General features: G+C 39.9%; 1 protein-coding gene across 1 annotated transcript in view; it reads right to left on the reverse strand.

Moving 5' to 3' along the window:
• Positions 1–20141, reverse strand: part of RASGRF2 (Ras protein specific guanine nucleotide releasing factor 2) — a 183517-nt gene that overhangs the window by 35037 nt on the left and 128339 nt on the right. The window contains exon 18 of the mRNA XM_067568794.1: positions 13778–13884. Coding sequence (XP_067424895.1) covers positions 13778–13884 — 107 coding nt within the window. The remainder of the gene's footprint in view (positions 1–13777; positions 13885–20141) is intronic.

Genomic DNA, 20141 nt, shown 5'->3' on the forward strand with positions numbered 1-20141 from the left:
CATACATGGAGAAGTCTTGAAGTATCTCTACAGGAAACCCATTTGCAGAGTCAGATTATCTGATTTAAGCATAACCTTAAATGCTGTATATACAAATAACCTCACATCACTTTAGCTCTTATAAATAGAACCAGCTTTCTCACTAATTCTCAGGCAACTGCAAAGAAGCCAGTTGGTAGGTTGGCATCAGGGTCCTGTGATTGCCATGTGAAGAGGAGGAGGAGTGGTACAGGTTGTCAGGATAAATATAACACAACTCCTCCATGACAGCATTTACTGAATACATTTGAAATCATTTCATTAGACTCTTCTTTTATTCTAATTTTTTGTTACATAATATTATGCTTTGAAGAGGCAGAGGAATGGAAAGTATCTCCAGAAAGTTTTGGCAAGCACATCCTTAGGGGACAGCCTTGCTACACATCAGAGATAGGGCCCTGTACTTTTCGGGTTCTATGCTCAGATCACACTGAGGGGCAATTCTAGTCAAATACCCTGAAGAGCCCTGCAGTTAGAAGCCCACTTCTGAGTGAGAGAAGAAAGGAGGCCCAATGACCCCCTTTCAGCTGTCTATAAGCATGAAGATACACTGGGTTAAATCTTTCATTACACCTCCCTTTGTGGGCAGGTAAGAGGCTTTACAGGGAGGGCCCTATAGTGCAGAAACCACAGGGCAAGGAGAAGGGGACAGAAATCTGTGAGGAGTACAAGGTAGCGTGAGAGAGTTGTATGGAAAGAAAAAGTGGAGAGAGATCTGAAAAAGGAAGGGGGAAACAAGAAGAGAGACATTGGGTCAGAATAAAGATGAGGGAAAGATCGACAAAGTTATGGAAATGTTGAAATAATGGTGGAGGGGGAGGGCTAGCGATTGGAAGGTAAAATGGAGAGAATTTCAGAGGAACAGGGGGAGCATTTGGGAAGGAGATGGAGAAAGAGTTTTAACAGAGTAGGGAGAAGAAAAGCAAAGTGAAGGATTAAAAATACCAGATAGAACAGAATGAGAGAAACTTGCAGGCAAAACTACAGTCAATCTGTGGCTGGCTCTGTGTGGGTGAACACGAGGGTGGGAGGTTTAGAGAGCACATGGAGACTTCCCTCCCACACACCCCTGTGCAGGAGCCAGCTCAAAATAGAAGAGCACAGGCAAGACTACTGCTGCCAGGGTGAGGGTGAGGCCCTGGCTGGTCATGCTTGAGAGAAGTGCAAATCAGAAAATCCCGGTCACTGTCAGTTGCATGAAATATTAAAGAGCAGAATCATGCAGTCTTCAGAGATCCACCAATATTTTAAAGTGAAGTAGGCAATTTTTTAAATGGACAGATTTGGCTCTGAGAGTTTATAAATATAGTTGGGCCAAATTCTGCTCTCACTTACACCAACGTAAATCCAAAGTCATTTCTATGAAATCAATAGAGCTACTCTTAATTTACACTGGTGTTACAGGGCAGAATTTGGTTCAATTAACTGATGGACAGAACCTATTGGAAGTACACTTGTGATGTGGTGTACTAAGATAAGGTTTTATTTTCCAATGTAAAGGCAAATTTTAAAAAGCATATTTTGATCACAATTCCTCTGATGAAGCATATCCTGATAAGTTAACTTGAACTGAAACAATTGTGGATAGGGAAGGGAGGTGTAACAGAAATAATAATTAGCAATAGAGGGAAATGTAGCTCTGATCTCTCCTTGGCTTACTTAAAAAAAAAAAAAACAAAAAAAAAAACAAAGGAGGATCACTTTGCCTTCCCTTTAGTTTTAAGTGCAAAGCAAGTGTCCTCTTTTGGGGAAAGTCACAGTGCCAGTCCTGCATGTATAACATCAGATTTAGTCTGTCGTCCCTGATTGACTATAATTAGTTTCAAAGTACAAGCTATGTTAATAAAATGAATAAATAATTCTTATGGCACATCATACAAACTTTTTAACCTCACAGTACACAGCCTCATAGTACACAGAAACCTTGAACGAAGAATCTAGCCACAAGATATTGTCAGATTAAAGTTTTCAGAACTGATAAGAAATGTGACATTTCTGCCTCTAAGTTCTGTGAGTTAGAATGTTTAACTGCACCACAAAAAGAACTCACTGAAGAAGGACCTGTCAGACTCCAGCAGAAGTGAGTGCAGTGTACCTCTAATTAGTTTGACTGACTGTATGCTTGGCTAGCATTCTGAGGGTAACTCACATTCCCTGAAGGGTCATGGAAGATCAAACCCTTACACTTCTGCAACCTTTTGCTTGAGTAAAGCAACAATCAAGTAAATTAATATTTCATGCATAGACACATGCCATATACAGTATGTAATTATGCAAATACTTATAATTTCTCCCACTATATGACCAATAATTCATTGGAATGTTTATTTATGGTTCCTCTATTATAACTAAAAATCTGTGTAGACTTTTTTTTTTTTTTTTTAGATTGCAACTTTCAATGGGGGAGGGTGTGTGTACGTGAGAGAACCATGCAACTCCACAAAGTTTCACATTACTGTGAGCCAAAAGTCCTGCGGAAGAGCTCCATGTAGCTTGAAAGCATCTCTCTTTCATCAACAGAAGTTGGTCCAATAAAAGATGTTACCTCACCCCACCTAGTATCTCTGATTTTGTCAGGCGTTCTATACCTTACTTTATGCCTTTAAGCATTAACCAACAGGATACATATTATTATGTATTGTTCTGAAATGGAATTGTCTCTGACAATCAAAGTGTAGGTATGCACTATCATTATTGATGCATAACTGTGACCATTTCCCCAATTATTCAATTCCTTGTACTTTGGTCACAAGTGTCTGATTTTCATAATCATCAGTAAGTGATATCAATGACTCTAGTATACAAATCTCTATACTGAATATTCATTAGAGCTGAACTAGCACAAAAGGGGAAGTAAACTGTGCCAGATAAAGGTCCGGTGCAGATTATTTCACCTCTGGAACAAAGGAGAAACCAGAGACCAATTCAATCGGTGCACAGCTGCCAAGGGCTTGTAGCAATTCTACAACTGAATGTGATTAGCAGACACCCATCTTTAGCTAATCAGAGGGCTAGAATTTGAAAAATCATTCTAGTTGGGATCTTCAAAGGAGGTTAAGGGAATAGGTACACAACTCCTAATGAAATTCAATACAAGTAGAGACCTAACTGCATTTGGCTCTTTTGAGAAGCCCAGCTTCTGTGGCTATTTCTGAATATAGAAAAAGCTTATTCTGATAGGCTAATACATCACTTCTGACTGGCTCAGAGTTTTTCAAACATTGCCAGCAACAAGGACACTGTTTTAGCTTCTTACTCCCTCCAGCAGAGGCAGAAAAACTCCAATTTTCAGCTTACAATGTTTAGATGAAAGAAGAAAGTAGTACCATAAAGCAAAGAAAATGAGGCTGTGGAACTGTTTATTAGGGTATTAAAAACATCTATAGACTTCATGCTCTTTGCTTCATTTTCCTTCCCTCAGCGGGCATTTTGTTTTTACAAGCCCTCCCCCTTCCCCACAAGCCAACAAGGCTTTTGTCCCCACAGTAATTGTCCCAGCATTTGTGTTTTAATTGTTTACAATGGTAGAATCCTACGCTGTTTCTCTCAGTTCAGGTTGGAAACAAAGACATAAACATATTGCAGTTATTCTGGCAGAAGAGCTTCGTTCACTTACTGGAGGTGGTTCAGGACAGATAGAAGGGAAAGAAGGAGGGAGTGAGGGAGAGAAAATGAAAAAGGATACGATTTAAAAAGAGCTAAAAACTTTACCTTTCACCCAAAAATGAATGGCCAACATAGATTTGATTCTCTTGCTCAGTTTGGTAAAAATAAGATTTGTCAGACAATTTGTTTGTTTTTTTGCCAAACTTGTATTCATGTTCCTTTAACCTGTGGAACTCTTTGCCAGAGGGGAGAATAGGTCCATCAATGGCTATTATCCACGATGGGCAGGATGCAAAATCATGCTCTGAAGTGTCCCTAGCTTCTGTTTGCCAGAAGCTGGGAATGGGCAACAGGGGATGGATCACTTGATGATTACCTGGTCTGTTCATTCCCTCTGAAGCACCTGGCATTGGCCACTGTCGGAAGACAGGATACTGGGCTAGATGGACCATTGGTCTGATCCAGTATGGCCGTTTTTATGTTCTTATGACGTGCGATCAACAGGAGACGGTAGTTAGCTTTTCCCCCTTCTAAAAAGGGCAGCAATTATACTGTTACCAATATATATTCACTGAGAATTAAAGTGCAGTTCTGACAATGTATCACTGGAGTTATTAAAAATAATGCAGAATCCTTTCCTACTCATTATTTAATCCTTCAGTTTCAAAATAACAAAACTGCTTTATTATATTCTCACTGAACAACCCTAATTGCTAATTTTACAATGACTCCACTTTTAGGAATTCTGCAGACAAAATCACATTTTAGATTTAATGATATTGTCTGTGTTTAGATAACAGAGTAAAAAAATGCTTTTTTAAAAAAACACCTATGACATTAGTTTTGACACAGTTCAGTTGTTTACAAGGTACTTTGTAAAGCTAACTCATATCATAAACCAGAAGAGGAAAGACAATACAATTCTGATCCAGGAGCAACAAGTGCTGAGCCATGAGGGGCAGGTGAGGCCTTCCCTGAGGGAGCCCCCAGCTGCTGACATTCTTATTAACATGGCCACCTTTCTCTCCCCTGGGTCACATGTTAACACTGAATCTATGCTGTGAGGTGGAAAATGGCCACATTGGGAACGAACACTTGGACAGAGGGGGACTTGGACAAAGGCGAAGAGAAAGGGAAGGGACGTTCAAGGTTAGAGAGGAAAAAAGTTAACTACCCAGATGTGTATCTAACATCACCTCAGACATTTTAGTTGTACATTTGTTTGTCTGTCTATCTGTATTGTTTATTTAAATTATAAACACTTCTGGGCAGGAGCTGCATAGTCTTCTGTTTGTACAGCACCTAGCATATTTTGGGCATTACAGCAATATAAACATTATAATTATTATAATTTTAGGAAGCTATTCATGTATAACAAAGTAAGGATTACTGGCTCTTCACTGAAAGCACAGAGACAGAGCTACTGTTACGCTCTCAGTTAGAGCTATTTATACACTGCAACACTGACCACTCATTCTGGAGTGGTATTCGTACATCTTCTTTAAAAAAAAAAAAAAATGGGGGGGGGGGTTAATACAATATTTTCTTGCCTGTCCTTATTCACATGAAATAATATATTTTTCAGGTTACTTAGGCTTAATTCAATATAGGGCTCACAGACTTCTAGCAAAAGAGGTTCACGATATGCAGGGGAAAAGGGTTTCCCCTGTAATTGCTGAAATACAGAGCCTTTAATCTCTCTTTCCTGGGGGGAATGATCAGGCTATATGAGGTTGTCCCCATCCAGCTGCTCTGATGACACTGAGAATCAGTTGTGAAAGATCACCCTCTTGCTGCTTGTCTTTAACAGGGGGAAGAGAGTTGGATGATGTTATTGAAGACTCACTCCAGTTCCTTTTCTTTCTCTGTATGTACTTGAGGTGGGGAGATTAGTTTATGGATATATGTATTTGTGTGCGTATATATGAACTTAACAAGCTATTTCTCCTACAGAGTGGGAAGGAGGCAAGAGAGGGAGCGAAACAAAGAGACTGTTACTGTTATTTCTACCTTCAAATGTCACCATCCATCTCAACAGATGGAAAACTTGATGGCACCAGTGGTGACTGGGATAGCCCTTTCCCTTCCAGAGTCTCTCATTGGTGGGAAGGACACTGATTGGTCCCTTGCCCTCCTCTTCCATTGAGTTAAACTCTAGTCTGGGCTGTGCGGAGACTCCTCTCACTCTATTTCAGCAGTCCCACCTGCCTACCCTGTATAGATAGCTTCAGAGCTGTTTTGAGGCCAGAAAGGAATTTTTTCTTCCTTTTGGGGCCAAGTTGGCATAAGCCTAGTGAGTTATTTGCCTTCCTCATCACATCCTGGAGACATAGCTAAGTTAAATAGAAATACATTTAGTAATTAGTGGTAGTACTTAATAAGAATGTTAATTCATCACAACTTGCAGCTGGTTTCCAGTGCAATTAAAAGGATAAAAGGAATGGTTCCCAGCAGTAAAAGACCCCTTGTTGTGGGGTGGGGGGGAGTAGGACTCTGATGAGTGAGCTGAGTCTTAGGGGTAGTCTGAGGACAGTTTATCCTGAGTTATACGTTATATAGTAGGAGCCCTATAACTCTGCACTGGAACCACTTATAATGCCTGGCATGTGACAGTCTGGATGGGTAGCAGTTGCAGTCTGTAAAGTCTGTAAAGTTGCAGCCTGCTGCTTAAATCCATTGTTGTGTTTGTCCTCATTTGCCACTGTGTCCAGATCAATACATGGGAGGCTCTCTCATTTTAACCTGATGGGAGCCGCATAAGTAGGTTAATTGATTAGATTAGCCACTTAAGGTCTTTTCTCCTCTGCTAAGGGAAACAAAACAAAACAAACAAAAAAAAAAAAAGAGAGAGAAAGAGGAGTGTGATAGAAAAATATGGCAAAGGATCCTCTTTAGGTCTCACAGGGAAGCAGTACTTAGTGGAGTGTTGCATATATGCTAGGGACTGACATGAGTGGTGTCTCATGAAGGGCAGTGTATATGGCAGATGGGTTTTTCAAAGGGACAACAGTGGAAAGAGCATGCTCAGGGTGGAGCCTCTGACAGGGGAGCAGGTTGTATATTTTGTTGGGAATGCACATGGCAGGGGTAAAGCAAAGTGCGATCTATAGTTAGTCACTAAAACACACTAAATTATAGTCTTTATATTGGTAATTGTCAGGATGCTTTGTTTATGGCCTTCCTTTAAGAGAATAAAATCCATCCTTTACTATCAATGAGAAGGAAGAATGTTTCAAGCATACTGTGTGGTAATAATGTCTGAGGTAAGCACCTTTAACATTTGATTTAGTTGTTCTTGGAGGAACAATCGATTTCACAGTATCTTAATGCTTAACTGGTTTTGTCACTTTCACAATCTTATTATTCTTTCCTGAATCTCTCTAAAGCAGTGGTGCCCAAACATTCTTTGGCTTATAGGCTGTGCAGTTATTACAAATTAAGGCTCTGAGCTATGGCTGTTCAAGGGCTGCAGATCATTGTTGCCAACATATAATGCTGCCTTAGTTAGGCAATAACTCTTTGCTTGCCTTCCCATAGCAGTCCTTATCCCATATTCCTTTTTGGCACAAATCAATCAGTCACTTGTGCTTTGTCTGTATCTTTCCTCAGTCCCTTGTCACTCGAGTAAACAACACAGAAACAACACACAGAGCTCAGTGGCTACAATGTGCAATGCCCATTCTGTGCAAAACCCTCACATTTTAAAGAATCTACTACACTGGAATACTGGATTAGAAGAGTTGGAGAATCAAACTTTACTCCTGAGAAAAAAAAGGCAATGAACGACTAGGAACTTCAAGCTATAGTTTGAAAATACATTTGTGCAGGATTTGAAAATAATTTCTTGTCTCTTGTGGTTCCCTCTCTTATCCCTTTCCTCTCTTATCTTTTTAATATAGAATTTGTGTGTGTTTTCAAAGGCATTTATAGATACAAAGGTGCTCATAGAGTAATATATTTTTGTATAGATTCAATACAGTTTGAAATGCATATTATGGCGCGATATTGTTTTATCCATGCAAGAAAGCATATTTTGGGTTAAACATTTATATGTCAGTATTTTCATAGGTGTTTTTGTAGCAGTTTTATGTATGGGTAACCACACAATAAATGTTGCAGAAATTATGGTTGGTGTAGCTAGGTAGGTGGATAATTGGGATAGAGTCATTTTGTATGGCTATCACTATAGATGAAGGGATCATATTATTTTCAGTGCAGTGCACTGGCGTTTTAGCACAGACCATTGTTTGCCTCTGCCTCATATGTTGGAAAGTAAATACAGTATCAGCTGATATACAGCCCTTTTTAAATAGATCTTGGGACTGTCTGATTAGAGCTGTGATTTGTTCCAGATCATGTATATAATGGGTGTTTTTAGTTAAATCTCAAGTGTAGGGGTTTCCTTCATGCATCATAATATGGTGCTGTATTTCTTTGACTGGTGTTAATATTCTGAACAAGAAAAATTCTTTGGTATTGCAAAGTTTTGAGAGAGTAACATCCAAAAATATAACAGATTAAGATTTTATTGATGTTGTGACAGAGCCAGAAAGGGTTAAGCAACTGGCAGGCTACATGACCCAAATTCAACCTTTAGAGACATATTACAAGAATATATAAATGGTAATTAGAGCCATTCCTTATAAATAGCTAGCAAAGCCATGTTAGTTAAACTAGACCTTTGAAATGTAGACTTGTATTAGAAAATTTGGAAGAAAGTAGATACAATCACTGTGTTTACATATATATAGTAACCAAGCTCCTGTCTGTCACTGTATTCTGTTGATTCTGAGATCAGAAGAGGATATTAACACTTAGGCCTTGTCTACACTACAAAGTTTTGTTGATACAAATTATGCCGACATACAGCCACCGTTGTAATTAAATCGCAGTCGCATGTCCTCACTATGCTCCTCCTGTGAGTGGAGTGCATTCACACTACCAGCTCTTGCATCGACGCAAGGAGCAGTGCACTGTGGGTAGCTATCCCATTGTGCAACTGCATGAGGGTGCTTTGGGAAGGGTTTGCAATGCCTCATGCAGGCACAGCATCACATGATGAAGATTTCTGAATCCCATCGTTCCATGGCCATCTTGCTTTTCAACTGCCCTGTCAGTCACACTGACATTGCTGAACACTAGCACAAGAAGCCCACAGAAGTGTGAGAGTGCAGGGGAGGGGGAGAGTGTGAGACAGGGAGTGAGTATGTGTGTGTGTGAGAGAGCGAGAGACAGTGTGTTGGGGGATAGTGAGTGTGTCCGCACGCTGTCTCTAAGTTCAGACAGCAGCCAGAAGCAACCAATCCTGAGGCAGAAGCTGGTGCACAGACAACTGATGTTCCCCTGTCCCCCTCACTCCAGCAGAGACCTGTACACCAGCAGGAGGAGGGGGATACTCTGACATCAGCCCTAATCTCCCTTCCTGGTTCTGCACAGCACATCAGCAGTCTCTTTCCCCTTTCCTCCCCCAACAGCAGCCCATGCTGTCTGCATGCCTGCCATAGGAAAGCAGGATTGATTCCCTCCGAGTTCTCCCACAGCCTCGTCTCCCCCACAAACCAAGGAGAATGATCCATCCCTGCCCCTGTAGTTCAGGCAGGATTGCGTTTGCTGCTGAGAGCCGGCATGCTCATCTGGACAGTAGCTGTGTGAGCTCTCCATGCTGAGCAATTTCAAAACTTCTTGGGGCTTTGAAAGGGGAGGGGCGCATGCCTGTGTATCTGGAATTCAGAACAGTGCAGCAGAGTTCAAAACAGTGAGTAGAGCAGTCAGAGTGGGCATTGTGGGATAGCTCCTGGAGTCCAGTCACGGCACACAGCATCTACACCGACTCTGTTGCTCTAACTTTGCCACGAAAAGCTCTATGCCTCTTGTCAAGGTGGTTTTATTTTGTCACCAAAGCAGGGGAGTTTTGTCAGTGGGGGGAGCATTGTAGCATGTAGACCACCATTGTTTTGTCACCAAAAGCTGACTTTTTTTTGACACTAGACCAGCCATTAGACAAAACTTGAATGTAGTAATATCATTGTCTTTATTTCACTTTGACATTTGTAGTAAACTATTTATAAATGGCTGGAGATGGGCAGTTGCCTTATGCTAATCAATGCAGCTAATTACTGTGTAGGGAAACGGGAGGTTCTACTTTAGAGGACAATATGCATTACCATTCTCCACTCAAGGAACACCTGCTGTCAAGAGGCTATCGATAAGTCTGCCAGAGGTCTATAAAAGACTCTAAGGCCCTAATGCTGTGTCTCAGATCTGCTTAAGCTTTGACGGGAAGTTTGAGTCACAAGATTGAGGTCCCAGCTCCAGTCTGGATTACCCTGTTATGTTTCATGGAAGAAGTTATACAGACTCTACACATTGCCTATATGGATTATAAACTATGAAATGATTCTGGAAATAATTTTTTGCAACTCAGCTACTTATCATCTCTACTATGACACTAACCTAAGAACTTTATTCATGTCTGTCTGTATAATGATCTTTTAACCAACACACTGTCTCTTTTTAAAAAAAATAAAACTTAGCTTAGTTAATAAGAATCAGTTATAAGCGTGTATTTGGGTAAGATCTGAAATATTCATTGACCTGGTGGGTAATGTGTTCAGACCTTTGGGATTGGTAGAACTTTATATACTATGAATAAGATTTTCAATAATCCTCATCATCATATCTGAGGTGACTGTCTGGGTGGAGGCCCGGGGCTGAGTTGCTTTGAGGGAACTGTGTTTTTGATTTCTGGGTAATCAGAAAGGTATTTACAGAAGCAGTTTTGTTGCTGGTTTGGGGAATCTAATTATTAGAATAGTCACCAGTTTTGGGGACTACCTGTCCCTATCTTTGCAGTTTGCTCTAACAGAGCAATTTCAATGTGGTCCCTCCAGTAGCCAAGGTCACAAATGTATATGGAAATATTTTTCACTAAAATTATATATATATATAAAATGAGAACATTTGGGTCTGTGGTCATTTGCCCATATCCTCTCTACCAGAGGTTGGGATTGTTTGAGTTAGTTTCATTGGTGATTATTGGGGTAAAAAGGAAATTCATGATAACATTGTGGAGATAATTTCAATGGAAGTAGCTGATATGGACATTTTTAATCTTGCCTGTGTAGGTGCTATTCTCTATTATACCTTTAAAAAGAAGGATGGTCTTGTGGTTAAAGTACTTGACTGGAACTCAGGAGATCTAGATTCAATTCCTGGCTTCATTAAAGACTATATGTGTGTCCCTGGGCAAGTCTATTAATATTTATTTGTATTGCAATAGAGCTCAAGGACTCTAACCAGGACCCTACTGTGCTAGGCACTGTGCAAACACATTCTCTCTGTGTTTCAATTTCCCATGAGTAAAACAAAGGTAATAATATTTCCTTTCTCCCACCCTTTTTCTGACCTGCCTTCACTGTAAGCGCTTCAGTACAGAGATTCTTTCTTTCTATGTGTATGTACAACACCTAGCAGAATGGTGCTCTGACCTTAGTTGGCATGTATAGATGCTGCCTCAATACAAATAATAACAATATCCATTTTTCTTTTAAATGTAACAACTTATCTATTTCAGCATAATTTATTGCTACATAAAGTTACGCAATTAGTCCTGCCTTCCATCTGTTTGAGAATTATTACTACATACTCCAAGTTACACGTTTATTGCTGCCAGTTGGACCTGATGTATTGTAACTAGGGATAATTTAAAAAAATTGATATTTTGTATTTTCTTGAATGATTCCAGTATTGGATCTGACACAGCTGGTGTCAGTGTGTCAATGTATTCTATTCCTATTTCTTTAAGATCACAGAAGAGCCCAGAGGCAAAATTTGGGATGTCATATATATACATATTCAAAAGGAGAGCAAGATTTTGAAGATTTTTTTTTTTTTTTTTTGTATTAAGTGTTTCCATATAGTAAAGCTCATGTGTTATTCTGGTCTGTTTGTATAATTTATAAAGAGCACTGATCACAAGGAGTGGTACTGGTAGACTGCCTAATAACATTTAAGACAGTGAGTTTTATTTGAATAAGCAAAGGACAGAGCCATTTTCTTCTACTTCCAGTTCTGCCATTGATTCTATGTGTGGCCTTGAGAAAGTCACTTAACCTTTGCAACTTATTTTTCCTATCTATAAAATGGAAATGATATTACTTACCCACCAGCCTTCATGGGGTGTTTTGAGGATTAAATATATATTTTATCTTATCTGTTGAATCTGTTTAATTAACTGGCATTTCTTTTTTTCAGAGTAAATTCAAAATACAATAGATTAGAGGTATTGATATTTACAATACATTTCTCGTAGCACATAACCTCTTAATAATAAAAAAGCAAGGATTATTCAGAGTATTATTTTCAGATATGCAAAATCCCATATGAGGAACAACAGCTGATGATGCCAGTTATGTGTGAATTAAAGATTATGGAGACAGCCATACGTGAGGTTGCAATCAGTTATAAGCCTTCTTTTAACCCCCTCACTTCCCATATGTTTGTCAGGAAAAATATTTTCACTTCAAAATGCTTGAGATTACTGCAAGGGAATTTCACAGAATGGGTTGTTCAGTTTAGTGTGGGGGAAGGAAGAGTAGAGATGACTAAGGACTATGAAGATTAGTGTATTTTGTTCAAAATTCTGAAGTTTTTCAAGGCAGTGAAAGAGAAGGCAGAGCAGAGGTGGCCTGGGATTCTGCTGATTTAAGGGCCTCCTTTTTCCCTCAGTTCCCAGTGCCTGGTAGAAACTAGGAGCTCCAGAGACTCCACTGCCTTCTAGGCTGCCTGACTCCTTGAAACAGCTCCCTTCTTTCTAACCCCAACACCAACTTTTCCATCTATGCACTGTTTTTAAAGGATATGTTCTCTAGCAATCTTACACTTTAAATTAAACCTTTGGCCTGGGGAAAAGGAAATGGATTTTGACACAGGAGACTGCTGCACTCAGTCGTTCAATAAATAAACTGCAGATTGTGTTCTTAATCCATATAGACAATATAATCCACAATAGTCATTGGCTATACTGTACCATTTATTTGGGGCTTTTAAAAATGTTTCATGCATTTCCATAGAGATCTCCCTCTCTCTGTTGTATAACATTTTTTTAAATTGAATAATGGCTGGGATTTTGCACCATACCTTGTAAAGCCCTACAACATTTGTTCGTGTGGCCATGGAATATTTAAAGGGACAATGCTGTGTATGAAATTCTGTTAATTAATCAAGTTGTTTTTTTTCATTCAGTACAGTTTTACCATGGTCTTGATCCTTCAATGTATTGTGCAGGAATTTGTCTGTACACGTTGTAGGATCGGGTCCATCTCTGCATATGTTTGATACACAAACACATGACTATCTTCATACACAAATAATTTCAATACCTTCAATAAGTGCACTTGAACCAAAACTGTTTACTACATGAGCAATGACTATCCAAAAGATAAAACCAACCTTGTTCATTATTAAGACATGGTCTGAAATAAATAAAATAGGCAAGCCAGTTCAGGATGTAGGGGTCAGGAAACAATAAACAAAACTCACTTTATACAACATTGTATGAGTGGATTAGAGAATTGTGGGGATTTATCTGGCTTTCCCTGAAGCATCAGGTGATGTAAAGCACTAGACACTGTCAGGCAAAATATCAAACTAAATGGAACAATGGGAATGGTAAGGCCTATGTTTCTAAAATAATCAGTAGTTTTAATTGTTATGGTAAAGATACTTATTATATAGATTTATTCTAGAGCTTTTCCCTTATCGATGTCAGCATGCTTTACTATAGTAGAGCAGCCTTGCAAAATGTTACAAGGTGAATAATTTTGTACCTTAAGTTGTCAGAACAGCTTTCCAAAACTGTATGAAGGATTCTTCATTTATGCAATAATATTTTTAATACATTACACTTCTATGTTACCTTTATGGCACTACCTTCTTACACAATTGGACTTTAATTTGACCACTGCTATATTAAACAGCAGCACTGCTCAGCAACATTTTATAGCCAGAGTTGATGTGATAAGAATTCTATGACTGGACTGAAGAAATGACCATGACCCTTTCCATTCACAAGTCACAGTCAGAAAGAGAGTACATGGTGCAATTCAGCTGTAAAAGTGGAACAGAAAAATACCTGAGAATGTTTAGAGACCCAGTGACGCAGGACATTCAGGACACGATTAGTGGCTGCTCTGCGTATTATGAACTCTTTGTCACACATTCGTTCAGAGTTGTTAAATCCTGTAGGGGAAAAAACACCGTAATTACAGCAAATGCACAGGCAGCTAAAACAAACTCTTAAAATATACCAGAGGGGTACCTGTGTTAGTCTGTATACAGCAAAAACAACGAGAGTCCTGTAGCACTTTAAAGACTAACAAATTTAATTTCTGCAGGCATAAGCTTTCGTGGGCTGCAACCCACTTCGTCAGACTAAGAAATTAAATTTGTTAGTCTTTAAAGTGCTACAGGACTCTCGTTGTCTTTCCTTAAAATATATTTATTAATAGTGCTGGTAAAGTGAAAGCACACAAGGCATTTCAATGTAATGAAGAAAAGGAGCCGATGCCGAATACATCAAATATCATCATTTGGGCTATAGAAACATTGCAGGATTCATATAAGCTAATTCCTCCCTACTGAATAGTTAAATAGCTGAATAGTTTCCTACTGTGCTTAGCTTTCAGTAATAAGCTGAGAGATGCTTGTCTGCCTTAATCACTTAAAAGGACAAGAAATAGGTGTGTGTATGTGTGTGAGAGAGAGAGAGACAGACATGTGACAGAGAAAAATCAGACAGGAAGATTGTGGAAGAAAGATTAATATGGTTTACAAAATGGAAGTTGAGGGGATAAAGAAAATAGGGGAACTAAATGACAAAAATTTAGAGGTGAAAAGAGTCTGCAGAAGAAATGTCCCTTCATAAAAACATTACAATACAATATCAGCCAGTAAAGAAAGCCCTTCATCGCATTCTTTAAAAATTGGTGTGACTAGGAAGTAGGAAGGGAAGTAAGAGGACACATGGTTGCACATTAAGTTTCACTTCTTTGATTTCAAAGTTAATTTGTCAACTGTAGCATGTCCCTACAGCTTTTGTGAAGACATGTTTGTTTCCTACTCTATTTGCTTAAAAATATATATTGTGAGAAGCATACTAGAAAATGACTGCCTAGATTTCCTCCACAATTTCTTTCTGCAGTTCTGTAGTAGCCCTGACTATAACATACTGTGTATGCTAATGAATATAACATTTTCATGCTTCAAGTCCTTGAATTAGAAAGTATTCAATAATTTTTAAATTTTATATTTAAAAAGTTCACATTATCCACCCAGTTATAACTCTAGGTTGCTTGTTAGGTTCAGTCTTTGATTGTACTGCTTTTGATGTCACTAACAACTGAATCCTATGAACATCTGGATACTTTCTTCCGTATAACTAAAAAAAATAAAAACAGTCTCTAAAGCCCCTCAAACTGTTACAAATAGAAATGACCAATTAAAACTTCTGTGTACTTTGTGAGAAGTACTGAATGTGTGTTGGGAGAATCCTTCCAACTGTTTTGTTCTGCTTTTGTTTTCTTTTAAAGGCAAACCAAAACCAGTCTAAACTTCTGTTATATTTCTAGAAAGGTGCACTGAAAAAGACACAAAAGTTCAACTAAGCCCTGAATTTTATACTAAAGATTAGACTTCAAACCCAAATTTGTTTTACTGGGGATATACATTTCAGGGAGGTCCTTTGTACTAGGGCATATTATATGGTGGCTGATATTCAAGATGCAATATCAAAGGAAATTACATATTTAAACATTTTCAGGGGTTTATTGCCCATAAGCAGCACAGTAAACAAAATCTCACTGGTGTTAGTCAATAAAGGGTAACCTAGGTAACATTTCTTTGCTAAATATCTATTCCTTTCACAGTTAACCTCTTGAAGAAGCAATTAGGATATGTATTATAAATTGTTCAATTAGCCACTTGATTGCAGCACTGAAAGTCACAATGAAAATTATATATATAACCTCTACAGCCTATTTCAAAATAATGCTAAAGGGAACAGTTATCCCATTTCAGAGGAGCTGAAAGGGAAAACAAGAGGAAACCTACAGAGACTACTTCTTCTTTTCTGCAAAAGAATAGGGGGAAAAAATAGAAAGAAGAAATGGAAAAATCTTCAGAGATTTCTACTCCTCTGCAAACTCCAGTCTCCCCCCAATGTTTTCATCAAATTTTAAAGTAATTAGTTTATTGCACAGAGTAGGGGTAAAATTTCCTCAGATCTGCATAATGCAGTACTTAGCTTGGATACTGTGGACCCATACATGAAAATATTCCATTGATACCACAGAAAGAATGGCAGAATTATGATATGGATGTCTAGGAGGAGAATTTTACCTCAGATCTGATGTTCAGTGTATTTTCATGTAGTGTACTTTGGTTTGCCCTAATTTAGCAGAGAAAACATGGAAACTCCATGTACTCAATTCTGCCTTTTGTTTTAAAAAGCAAATAAATGGGAAAGCCAGGTTTCTTTCTTTCTTTGAATATGTTCCATTTATACTTTACTGCTCTTCTTGCAAACACCCAGGAAATAACCACTATCCTAAAATTTAATATGCAAATTGATTTCTAAAATAATCTTCTTGGTCATTTTCTTGCAGATACATCAGTGACCTGATTTTCAGAAATGCTGAATATTCCACAGTTCCTGTGTAAAGTAACTGGGAGCTCTGAGATGATCAGCACCTTTGAAATCAGGCTATAAAGCCACATACTAAAATCACTGCACAACTTTGTATCTAAGTCTAAATCTGATTTATCTAAGTCATCTGCAAAATTGTATCAATTACCTTAGATAACTAAGGAAATGCCTATGCTGCAATTAAAAACCCACGGCTGACCCATGCCAGCTGACTCAGGCTCGTGGGACTCGGGTTGATATTTGGACTCAACTTGGAACACGGGCTCTAGGACACATCTATGTTTAACCATCAGTTCCTTTGCACCGAACATCAGAAGCAGAGAGTCCAGTGCAGAGGGGAGGCAGGGTGGGTCATGGAATACACGTCTGTATTGTATCTCGAAGAAGAACAGTTACACTAAGTAACCATGTTTTCTTCTTCGAGTAGATGCAGCTGTCTCAGCCATGCTGGGGCAATGAGAATGAGTTTGGCATGGTCCAATTTCAGCTTGAGAATGACCTGCAGGATGACGGGAATAGGAGGAAATGAATACAGAAATGCCAATTCCCAGTTTACGTGAAAAGCAACCATCAGGGAGCCCAGACCGAGACCCTCACTGGAGCAAAACAGATGCCCATTTCTTGTTGTCTCTAGTAGCAAATAGATCGTCACGATGCCCCAAAATCCAGAAATGGACTGCAGGACCTTGGGCTTCAGAGACCACTTGTGGTTAAGGAAGAACATTCTGCTGAAGTGAACCATTAGGTAATTCAGGATCCCAGCTAAGTGATCAGCCTGAGGGGTAATGTCTTCCCTGATGCAAAATTGCCAGAACCTGACCACCTCCAGACACAGTGCGTTGGAGTATGTTCCTCCCTGTCTGTTCACACAACAAATTGTGATGATATTGTCAGTGAGTATAAGAACTGCTGAGTCCCTGATGTGATCTTGAAAGGTCTGAGAGGCACTGTGAGGGACACCAAGTTCCAGCCAGGCAAACTGGACTACTTGTGTGCAGGCAGCCATATGACCTAGCAATCTTAGGAGTACTCAGGCTGTGGTTAAGGGTTGAGACTGCAGTTCCAATCAAAGGCTGCTAATTGCCTGGAATCAGTCAGCCAGCAGAAATGTTGTTGAACTTGCAGAATCTATCAGGACCCCAATGAACACAATACTTTGAGTGGGGATTGTGACCCATCTGTGCCTAGGGTAGCCACCTGAAAATGCCAAAGTCAGGGCAGGCTGTAAAAGGAGAGCAGATTCTCCCAGCCCTGGTGGGTGACACTGAAGTCAGACTTCCCAACCAGCCACAAACAGTGCTTCTGATTCCCCACACTGGTTATCAAGAAGCCAAAATAAAGATGTACACAGGCCCCTTTACTGCATTCAGTCTCTGGCTTCCAATCAGCTACTCGGTCCAGTAAAGAGACCAATTATTTAAACTCTATGCTCTTTACCGAAAAGGTTTCTCCTGACCCCAAAGGGTCAGCCACAGTACCACATCAATATGAGTTTGAATCTTACCCAAAATACCACGCTGCCAGCCAAAGCGTTAGTAACTAAAACTAAAGGTTTATTATAAAAACAAAGAAACAAACTATGAGAAAAGCGTTAAAGGATTAAACCAATCAGACAAATACAATTGACTTGAAAGTCCATATATATCAGGTTTCTAATAGAATTGTGGAGTTTGCAGGCTTGTACAGTCCTCTGGTATACATCCAGTACCTGGATGAGTCTCAGTCCTTTTGTTTCACAGCTTCAGTTTAGTTGTAGATGAGTTGATCCAGAGATAGACTGAAGACCAAAGATAAAATGGATGTAGTGCAGCTGCCTTTTATGTCTTTTTGCCTTTACCATGCTGCTTGTGGAAATGTATAGGAATAAGATGGAGTCCAGGGTCACATGAGTAAGTCCTGGTGACTCATCAAAAGTATATCCCTGGCTTCTCCCCTGGGCCCATTGTACCTGAGAGTTTCTTTAATGGGTCATTAAGCAGGCGCTTGTGCTGTAGCCATCCTGTCTGGGGTGTCGCCCAGAAACACAGTACAATATGAAATATAGATACAAACATCCGTAACTTCCATTACACATATAACACAAGAATATAAATATTATCATCTTACTTAGCACGCTACAGCCTTTCTAAGGGTACCTGACATGGCATATCTCACATGAATTACTATGATTCTGACGTATTGATGTTAAAAAATATAATAAATATGTCCCCCGTCCTCCCCCCCATCCAACCAGTGTCACAGGGACCAATATTGACTTCCCACTCTGAGGCCCAGACAATGGTGTAAGCATAGCATGAACTGAACATACGAGAGGACTTCTTCTCTGGCCCTTGCCCCTCAGTAACCAATCATTCAGACACAGGAAGATAAGAATTTCCTTCTTCTTCACGTAGGCTGTTACTACTATCATGCATTTGGTCAACACCAAGGAGCTGATTACAAACCAAAGGGGAGTATGGCAATACTGATAGTGCCCATCTGCCATGATAAACCAGAGAAACCTCCTGTGGCTCAGGAGAATTGCTCCATGAAAATAAGTACCCTGAAGGTACAGGACAGCAAACCACTCATTGGATTTAAGGCAAGGAGGATAGTAGTTAGACTGACCACCTGGAATCTCATGTATCTGATGTATTTGTTGTGGTCACAGAGGTCCAGAATGAGTCCCTTCAGTGTGGGAACCAGAAAATACTGGTGGTAGAATCCTTGTCACAGTGCAGCAGGAAAACCTTCTCTACAGCTCTCAAAGCTAATAGGAACTGAAAATGCTCAAGGAGCAGTGTTTTGTGAGAGGAGTCCTTGAAGAGGGTTGGGGTGGGGTGAGGCACAGGGATGGAGAGTTGTCCATGGTAACTGAGTCCCAAACACAGAAAAATGAGCCAGCCTGTCCCAAATAGGGGGGGTAGGAATGGAGAAGTCACCACTGGATTGCTGCTCTTGACACAGAAGTCAAAATGGGTGCTTGCCAGATGGTGAGGGAGGATGGGCTGGCTGGCTCACCCTGGAGCCAGAGGATCTCTGCCTCTGAGATCTATAACTCTTACTTGGGTAATCCTGCTAGCTCATAGGAAGGGAGGGACTGGGCAAAAAAGTGCTGCAAGTGGTATTGCTGTTGCTGACTGCTATACTGATGTCTCCCAAGACAATCACCCAAGAATACAAAGTGGCTTTGGAATCCTTAAAGAAGTGCAGGGTCTGGTCAGTCTGGTCTGAAAAGCAGGTCCTCAACATTCTGCTGTGTATTGGGTGCAATGCCTGAGTTCTTCAGCCAGAAGGCCCTCCTGATGATTACTAAAGCCGTACTTATGACCAAAGCATCTGCTACATCCAGAGTTGCTGCAGCAATGTCTTCTCTACCAAACAGCCTTTGGCAACCAAGGTCTTGAACTCCTCCCTAGAGACTTCTGGCAACTTGTCCACAAACTTAGACATGGCCAGCCAGTTACCAAAATCATACTTAGAGAGCAGCTCCTGTTGGTTTGCTATGCACATCTGCAGGGAAGAAGAGGTATAAATTATCCTCTTCATCAAGTCCATCTTCTTGGACTTTTTGTCCTTTGGGTTGGACTTATACCTCTCCTGCCATGCCCTGTCATTTGCTGCAGTGACCACAAAAAAGTTTGGGACCAGGTGGGAATAGAAGCTCTCAAACCCTTGCATGGGGATGAAGTATTACTTCTCCAAAGGCTTTGCCAGAGAAGGCAATGAATCTGAATTACTCCAGAGGGCCTTTCCCAGCTCCAAGAGGGACTCATTAATTGGGAGGGCTACTCTCCTTGGAGCAGATGATTGG

The sequence above is a fragment of the Emydura macquarii genome, unplaced genomic scaffold (genome assembly GCF_026122565.2).
Source record: "Emydura macquarii macquarii isolate MOO-44397 ecotype Brisbane River unplaced genomic scaffold, CSIRO-AGI_Emac_v2 contig_2897, whole genome shotgun sequence".
Classification (NCBI taxonomy): domain Eukaryota; kingdom Metazoa; phylum Chordata; order Testudines; family Chelidae; genus Emydura; species Emydura macquarii.